The sequence below is a fragment of the Ptychodera flava genome, chromosome 4 (genome assembly GCF_041260155.1).
Source record: "Ptychodera flava strain L36383 chromosome 4, AS_Pfla_20210202, whole genome shotgun sequence".
NCBI classification, from domain to species: Eukaryota; Metazoa; Hemichordata; class Enteropneusta; family Ptychoderidae; genus Ptychodera; species Ptychodera flava.
The window spans coordinates 50,244,357-50,253,996 of record NC_091931.1 but is presented as its reverse complement, the minus strand read 5'-3'; the positions used below and the strand labels follow the sequence as shown (position 1 = coordinate 50,253,996).

Genomic DNA, 9,640 nt, shown 5'->3' with positions numbered 1-9,640 from the left:
CGTGAACAGACTATACACAGACCTACGAACTGGTAATTTCGATCTTTTACCGGAGTTCATTGGTCCAGAGCCGGGGCTTATCAACCCGCTGCCAGACGATGCTTCAGAATTCGAATGGTTTTTGCAAATATTCGATGAGGATCTGATAAGATTCATTACCCGATGCACTAATCGTTATGCTAGTCAGAGGTGAAGGGCAAATGCCAGGGAACGGCAAAGATCGGCCTGGACACAGACGACAGTTGTCGAAATGAAAGCATTCATTGGAGTGATGGTGCTTTTCGGAATTTGCTGGCAGCCTGAAATCCAGCTGTATTGGTCGGACAATGTTTGCTTCGGTCATACTTTCGTCAAGAGAATTTTTTCCCGTGATCGCTTCAAGCTACTGATGCGATATTTATACTACAGCACACAGCCGTTCTGTGCTCGTAACACAGCCATGTATACAGCCCAAAAAATAAGTGAGAAACGGGATAGGATGTTGAAAGTACGAAATGTCATTGATTGAGTGAATGCAAACAGCCGTGTGCAATGTGTGAGCTGGCGATCGACGAAGGAGTCATCCCCTACCGGGGCCGCACAAAGAATGTTCTCTACAATCCAGCAAAACCGCACAAATATGGAATGAGAGTTTACACTCTCAGTGAGTCCGCCACGGGTTACCTTTTCAACGACGAAGTCCATCAACCTGATGCTGATAACTGTCATCACCCGCTTGATCCCAATGCTGCAGACAACCCCCGAGTTTTCAGGGGAAACAGACCTGGGCAAGTTGTTTCCCGGCTGATTCGACCTTACTATGAGTTAGGACATCATGTCATTATGGACTCATATTACACTTCTGCCCCGTTGTTTGACCATCTCTACGTGCATAATATTGCTGCCACGGGAACCTGCAGGATGTACACCTTAGGTTTACCCAATGAAATAAAAAATGCCGCAAACTATGATCCACAAGTCGTACCACCTGATGCTGACGATGAAGAGCGATGGCCACGTGGTAGTTTCTCGGTATTTCAAGACGGTGCAATGACAGTATGTGCCTGGAAAGACACAAAAATGGTGAAATTTATGAGCACGGCAGTCTCTGCACGAAGACCGAATCAAGCGCTATTGAGGCGCCCATGTAAAGATAAAAGGACCGGTGCTTTTGAACAAATAGAAGTAATATGCCCGAACATTGCTGTAATGTACAATCAGTACTTCAGAGGTGTTGACTTGACCGATCAACATTTGGGTTACTACACGCCAGGTCGATCATCGCCACGGTGGCACAGAGCTGTGTTTTATCAAGAGCTGAACAAGGCACTCATGAACGCTTTCCACAACATGGCATCAGTTCATGGATATGGTCAAAGTGGATCGAGATACAGACGTCAGCTCACGTTTCGCGCCCAAGTAACAAAACAGCTGATCGGTAATTTCTCATCTCTGCAACGTCCCCCCAGGAGGAACTAGTCTGACGGCACCACGTCTCATTCATACAAATGTGGAAAGAGTTGGTCACCGAATGGGTAGCAATCCGGACGGAAGACATAGTTGCGTGATGTGTCGACTTGCAGGACGGATAGTAGGCCATGGAACTCGTCCCAATCGTGTTCATGAGACAATCAACTGTTGCCTCACTTTCCAGTTACCACTGTGTCACCCACGGTACAGACAAGCGTGCCGGCGAGAGCACAATGTGTGAATGCCATTTGCAGAGGACCGCAGAACTTGACTATGCATGAACTAAACATTGTCGGTATTACAACCCTTTATTACACAGTTGACATGGAAATAAAAAAAACATTCACTCACAAACTATCAGTGAGTACGATGTACTTTTGTGTGTGGTTGCGAGAAGTGAATGATTGAGTCTAACACGTTTGCGTTTGGGGTAAAGATCGAATTACAAAGATGATTGCATCGGACGATCACAAGACAAGGTCTTAGCCAGAGCAGTTCCTGTTTTGGCAGAGAGCGAGTCGGTGTGCGATGAAAAATGCATCTGAGTAGCTAACAGTCGATTGCCCCGGTCTGTAAGCTCTCAAATGCGTAATAAAAATATTTTTTATTATGCAAATAGTATTCGACATTTACATACGGCTCCCAAGGTTGTACGAACCTCGAATACAACAACACAGTAAAGATCACATGTCAGCTCAGGGTAGTTCGGACCATAACTGCTCGAACTGACAGCTGCCGGCCGACAAACATGGAAAAGTGAGATCAGCCTTGTGATAACCCGTCGCCTCAGTGTTAATGTTGTGCATAAAAATGTATACCCGTCGCCTCAGTGTTAATGTTGTGCATAAAAATGTATAAATACAATCAGGTTGCTTCCTCGGATGCATAAATATGTATCTTTATGCATCTCTAATGTCCTGCATAAAGGCGATCAAATTTGGAAGGCCATTAAACCCTTTTATGCACCAGCATAAAGGTGCATAAAGTTCCAGCTTTATGCTGCATGAAGGTAAATAAAGATCATCTTTATGCAACTTTATGTCACTTTTAAGCTGCACATAAATCTACAGTTTAATCTCGTGGTCGCATAAGAATTTCCCTTTATGTATATGATCTCTAACTGCTAAAAGAACCTATCACAACTTAATAATGATATCGATACACGTCATGTTGAATTTGATAAAGAGGAAATATAGGTGCCAGTACAAATCTCATTGATTTAAGTTATTGTAGAAAAGTGTATGCCACATTTAACATTAACTGTTTTATTTAGGTATTAGCAAACATCTTTTATTGGGTCGTTGTATTGACAATTTGCGTACAGTAGAGTTGAGAATGCGTTGCATCCTAATTGAAGTTATGACGAAAGATGAAATTAATTATGTGATAGAGACCAACATTAAACCAAATTTGTAGGGTGACGGTTTTACACTAGACACCATATTTACTGGTCATTGTCGCTTGGTAACAGCCCATGTTTTCTGTTTTGGCCGAGTTTACAAATTAATGTTGACTTACTATTTATTCAAGGTTTACTACTTTTCCCTATTGTGCAGGCTCTCGAACAGGTGATATTTACTTAAACCTTATACAGCAAATAAAAACGACGGCTAAACATGTCATGTGATTTGGCCTACAGCCAACATGGTAAAAAAAACAGCAAGAGACTGTGTAATCGTCCATTGTGCTGCCTTACGCTTGAACAATTATATCTCTTGAACTGCTCAGAGGTTATATTTCTACCCAAGTATTACGACGCCACATTGATAAGGTATGTCTCCGACAAGCCTACTGTGCTATCGTATTAACTCAATAGCTTTTATCATTCTCTGTAATGTGCATTTACTCATTTTGTCAATAGTAACTTTAACATGTTCATGTCACAGTTTATGATGTTGATATTAATTACAACCGCACCGAAAAAATGTATGTTATGTCTAACAATCAAACGGGTGAATTGTTTGCATTTTGTCTCTGTATTGTAATATATGGTACATAACCTTGTTGGTGGAAATCACACATCAAATAAGTTTTGTTATACAATACCATTATTATGTTGAATACTTCCAATTCTTGCTAATACCCTCTTTTGGGGAAGTCATTAATGACAAAGGCTTTCCCCCTGAAATCAAGATAGCCTTGTCCTAACAGTTACTTCGCTGGTATGGCTGATGAGAATGTTGGTCCATAGTTGAGATACTGAAGTTGCAGAAGATTTTTGTCACCGTTCAGTATATTAAGATGAAAGAATCGATCACGCCTTACATCAGTATCCCGATTGTTGCATTATATAGCATTCTCAAAAAGATTATGGTATAGATCTCACCGACTGAAGTTTTCGTAGAAAGGTGGTTGCCACCTGAATTTACATTTTGTGTTGATGTTTTGAATTCTGCGTTTGTAAACATCTATTATGGTCGGCGTGTAAAGTTTGGGTCATCCGGGTAACAACCGAAATATAGACCTAAATATTAACAGTTGCGAACACGTTCAATATTAAGTGCGATGGTATGAGAAAACGATACAGTTAATTTTGTGATAGAAAGCAAGAAATTATATTATATCATGCTACCATGCGCCATTCTGATTGGACGAGAACTCATTCCATCGATGCTGAAATACTGTTTTAGCACTGATAGCAATGGTAAAAGCGGCCTCCAAACCAGCATTTTCGAAAATTGCCCAGTCGGTGCATTTGAACGTACCTATCTAAACCATAGACCCTCGAGATAAACCGAAACAGTCCGCTTTGTTTCAAAGACCGAAGACCGAATTTTGATACACAGATAAAGTGTGGGTCTGTAACTCACCTCTCGGTGTAAATAAGTTGGGATACATAATGAAAGACATCTCTGAAGCGGCACATTCGGGGTGTGATGCACACAAAATAGGCGACCTAGCGCACCGTGAACTTTGCTTGATATTGCGGGAGTCGAGACGCGATATATCCTACCGCTCTTTAAAATGAAGATAGTATTCGTTCATACACAAATAAATTGACACTTCCTCACAGTAACGGTATGTAAGATAATTTTTACCGGGGTGTCCTAACGATGTAGACCAAGAAGTTCAAAATAACAATAGGATGACTCCTGGCGACTGCGATGAAATTTGACATCAAATGCAACGAGCAGTGTCAGCGTGCAGCTCTCCCTGCATCGGGCAACACACTCTGCACAACTGTTCATCACAGTTGCAGCCATCGCTGGATTATTTCAAACTGCTTGTTTTCTGGTACAATTAACGTCCAAATGATCCATCAAAAATAGATCCTGCAATTTCACTGTGTCACCTCTGAATGTCGCGACGGTCGACGTATACCGTATACGCGTAGGCCGTACAGAATGAGACAAATCTATTTTGAGTATGCCAAAAACGCCAGGACTATTGTTATTATGTAAATTTACGAAAAGAATTGTTACTTTTTTCTTTTGATTTGAACTCTTGACCAATTTCCTGTGTGATTGCAGCAGGTATTTTTGGACATGTGTTGTGTTCGTGTTGCATGCCAATAAAATGCAATGTCGATGTGAACGTAAGCGTATTTATCGTAGGATACTGTGTGCCATGCCTGTACGTAATCCCAACTTATAAAAATGCTCTGTCTCGGGCGCAGAATTTCCGAAGTTCGATCTCTAAGACGTCCGTTTTCTGCATTTGGGGGTTAGAGTGCTGAAAATACCCAAGTAAGACAACAAAGACACGCAAGTTGATATAATATCATAGCAATATAACCCCCTTCGCAGGAGGATATACACTCGATTTTTGTACTATTCGCTCCATATAGCACTCGCCTATCGGCTCGTGCTATATGTCGCGCATTGTACCAAAATCGCGTGTATACCCTCCTGCGGCGTGGGTTATTGCTTAAATATTACATCTGTAGGGCGACTGTTTTATAGGAAACGGGATAGTAGCTAGTCATTGTTCAAGGCAACAGCCGATGTTTTGATTGCAGCTGAGAGTATAAATCCATATTGATCAAATATTTGCCCAGCATAGCTGATGTTACCATATTAGGTAAGCTTTGGAACATCTGAATTTTATGAATTTTTTTTTTACCGCAAAGAAAACCGCAAGCCATACAAGTTATGTGTGTTAGCCTTCAGCCAGCGTGGTACTTAAATGAGGGAAACTGTTTCTGTCATCCGTTTTTGAATATATTGAACTGCTTACAGTCTTTATAATTTATAAGAAGCATAACCTCGCTCAACAGTCACCGTTAGCAAACGAATCTTTCATAATGCCTTGACTCTCTTATCCATGATTACTGTTAAATATGTTTATGTCATTTGCTTCCCATATTGTTACTAATAGCTACTAGAAATTTTTTTATGTTCTTTCCATTAATTAAATGGATTAAATCTTCAGATTTATCTTTATTATTATACATGACAATTCAAGCGAAAATTAAATGCCAAACATATATTGTTGTACAATTCCACTCGTATGACAAATACTTGTAAATGTTCAGATTTTAACTCAGGTTTGTCTAATATTCAATGCCGTAGGACACGCCGTCCCTGAGGGGGAAACCCCTGCCCTTAAAATTACACAACTGGTATTGCTGTATATAATGTGGGGGTCCTTTATTGGGCAGTTGAAGTTGCAAAACAATTTACCTTCATGAATGTTTTTCTCTGAATGCTAAAAGAACAAATCACAGCTTAATAATGACATCGATATACGCCTTGTTGCATTTGATAAAGAGCAAAAATAGGTGCCGTCAAAAATCTCATTGATTTAAGTTATTATGGAAAAGTATGCGCCATCTGATGTCATATTTACTACTAGCAAACATCTATTATTGGGTCGTTGTATTGACAATCTTGGCAGAGTAGAGTTGAGAACGTGTTGCAACCTAACTGAAGTTATGACGAAAGGCGAAAATGTATTTTGTGAAAGAAACCAAGATAAAACTCAAACTTGATGGGCGGCTGTTTTAACACTAGACACCATATTTACTGGTCATTGTCGCTTGGCAACAGCCAATGTTTTTTTTGTTATGGCCGAGTTTAATATTGACAAATTGACTAACTCTTTATCAGGGGATTACTATTTTACTCTGACAGGCAGGCTCTCGAACAGGTGATATTTACTTAAACCTTTTACAGCAAACAAAAACGGCGGCCAAAAATGTAATGTGATTTGGCTTACAGCCAACATGGAAAAAAAAACCCAGCAGGTGACTGTTGCATCGTTCATTGTGCTGTCTCATGCTTCAAAGACTAAATCTGTTGAACTTTTCAGGGGTTATATTTGTACCAAAGTATCACAACGCGAACATTGATACGGTATGTGTCCGACACGTCTTCAGTACCATACTATAAACTTAACGAGCTTTTATATTATTCTCTTTAATGTGCATTACCTCTTTTTATCGTTAGTAACTTAATATGTTCACGTCACATTTTATGATTTTGTACTAATCTGTAAGGTGACTGTTTCACAGGAGGCGGGATACTAGCTGGTCACTGTCCCAGGCAACAGCAAATTTTTTATGAGCAGCTTAGGTTGTAAATTAATATTGATCAAATATTTGCCAAGCACAGCCAACGCTTTGGAACAACTAAAATGGATGTAGACATTTTACAACAAAGACATGCCAATCTATGCCGGCACAAGCATTGAAGGTTTAAGTCATGCTTAATCCCCGAATGCCGGTGAAAACTAGCATTTTGCCGAATTGGCATCAAAGTTGAGAAAGCCTGGTCAACACTCCGAATCTCCTGCAGGGAAATTTTCTCACGGATACCCTGATAACGTAACACAAAAGGTGACCACACTTGACAATGATAATACCGTTTAGCCCTCGTCATGATTAACATATTTAATTGATGCATGCATGCATATGCATATACATCCTCTTGAAGTAACACACAAGAGACACAATCCCAAAAGTCTGACTGGAAGCTGTGCACGTCCCTATTTATACCCATGTGCTTACATAAGGTCATATAAGAACAATCTAGAACTCTTATTGACATGCTAATTACTGTTCTAAAATTATCTCTCTTGAACAACTCAGTAAATTTCCAGAACATTCTAAACGTGACTAATTGAATTCAAGGTTGTGGGGTCATTAAGGGCAGTGACATTGAGAATGTTCTAGACTAATTGAACTCAGATCATGATGAGTTTGCGGGAAATGACCCACAAAACAGGATATATCAAACTACTGATGCTGTCTGCATTCTCTCTTAAAGTTGAAACTGAACAAGACTGGGATTTATACTCATAGACAATTTGCAATATTCTATTATCATTGAATTTTACGTTGACAAATGAAGATTCAATATCCTTGGAAGAGACATGGTGTGTTGAAATGACGGTGTATGTGTTCGGAACATATACTGCTAAATATACTGCATATGTGTCAGTGTGATCACTGTTCATGAGACGACTTTCTGCGATACCTATAACATCGGCATTGAGATAGTTTGAGTCTGGTGCTATGTCTTGGAAATGTTTGTGAAGAGATCTTATATTCTGAAAGATCACTTTGTGTTTATGCTGTGGCATTTCATACACTGGTGTATAGCAACACTCTACTTGGCATTCAGTGCGCAATCTATGCATTTCTTCTTTTGTAGATGGATACACAGCAATCTTACTTTCGTTGAAATGCAAAATATGCAGATTTTTGAGATTAGTAACTCTACTGAAAGCTGTATAGTGTGACTGTGATATTTTTCGTGTACCCATATGAATGACAGCCTTTGGCAAAGTATAACCTTGACATTTGTGCATTTTTCTAGCAGAAGTTTGGCACAGTGGAAATCGCTTTCTCATTACATAATCATGGTTCACTGGAAAAGTTCATGTTATGGCAAAAATGGGAGTAAGTGATTTCTTGATATTGCTTGAATAGAATGACTGGTATTTTTGTCTCCAGTTCTGACCAATTTTATTATCAATAAACTTCACCAAAGAATTGGTGGTTTAGGTAGGCCTTGTTTATATTCAATTTTCATGAGCACACACGTTGCTTCATTTGTCAATCCATCTTCTACATCCAGATTAACTGTACAATCATAGTGTAAATCAACTGTAACTCTTAGCTGTTTTGCAAGACCACCAGTCTGCATGTGACTTGTATATTTTTTGTCATGATTCAAATGGCGTAGTGTTACATCTTTGACCTCATCTGTAACATCTCCAATAACAGTTGACACCGATTGTATAATGGCCTTTGTGTTGTGGTGCTGTTATACACACTGATTTTATTAAAACTGCTAACCTCATTGTTTGTTGTGAACATGTGAGGTGTAGTTCTAGTACTAGTTTTCATCATTAGTACTGATTATTCTGCTTTGCAGTTTCTTGATATCATCTTGTGTGTGATTTCCTTCTCTCAACCTGTTAAGAAGGTGAGCAAAAGTTTGATCACCCTTCTGTCGCATAATTTCTGTGAGTTCATACATCACAAAATATTCTTTCCATAGGTTTGTTGCAAGAGCTCTATGACCTGATACTAGATTATTGTAAATCCATGTATAGGATACTGGTTCTAGTTGAAATAAATCACCAACAAGAAGCACATGGAGACCACCAAATGGGCTATCATTTCTCATTATCTCTCTACAGCGTTGATCTATTCTTCTAAACAATTCATTGCTTACTAATGAAACTTCTATGATCACAAACTTCAAGTGTTTGTATTTGTTGAGCAAAGTATTGTCTTTTTCAGGACTTAACTTAGTGAAGTTCTGTTGTACAGGTATAGCAAATGCATGATGAATAGTAGTTCCTTCAATATTGTATGCAGCAGTGCCTGTTGGTGCACATTTCAAATTACGTACATGATCTAAATCATCAATGTCTTGTGATATGTAGTAGCGATGCAATGCTTGACGTACAGCTTTTATGACGACAGACTTTCCAACTCCTGCTCCTCCAGTCAGAAAGATTCTTAAAGGTTCAGTTCTTGTTTTGACCCAATGAGTAACATGTAGCAGAAATTCTCTCTGCTTGATATTTAATTTCCTTAGTAACTTATAAGTATTCAGTATCTGACATGCAGCTCTTTAGCAAATCATCACTAACCGTTGATGGAACTCCTATGTCTTGTCCAATATCATGATTGTGTTGTTGCACTGTTCGTATCGGATTGAACAATTCAAAGGAAATGCTTTCAGTTCGTCCTATTAGTTCAACATAACATTCATGCTGAACATTATTAGATGCATTA

General features: G+C 39.2%; 1 protein-coding gene across 1 annotated transcript; it reads left to right on the top strand.

Annotated features, from left to right (window-relative positions):
* The first annotated feature begins 531 nt into the window (after nucleotides 1-531).
* Nucleotides 532-1,458, top strand: LOC139132325 (piggyBac transposable element-derived protein 4-like). Its single transcript, XM_070698715.1, has one exon. The coding sequence runs from the start codon at nucleotides 532-534 to the stop codon at nucleotides 1,456-1,458; it is 927 nt and encodes a 308-aa protein (XP_070554816.1).
* The last annotated feature ends 8,182 nt before the right edge of the window (nucleotides 1,459-9,640 follow it).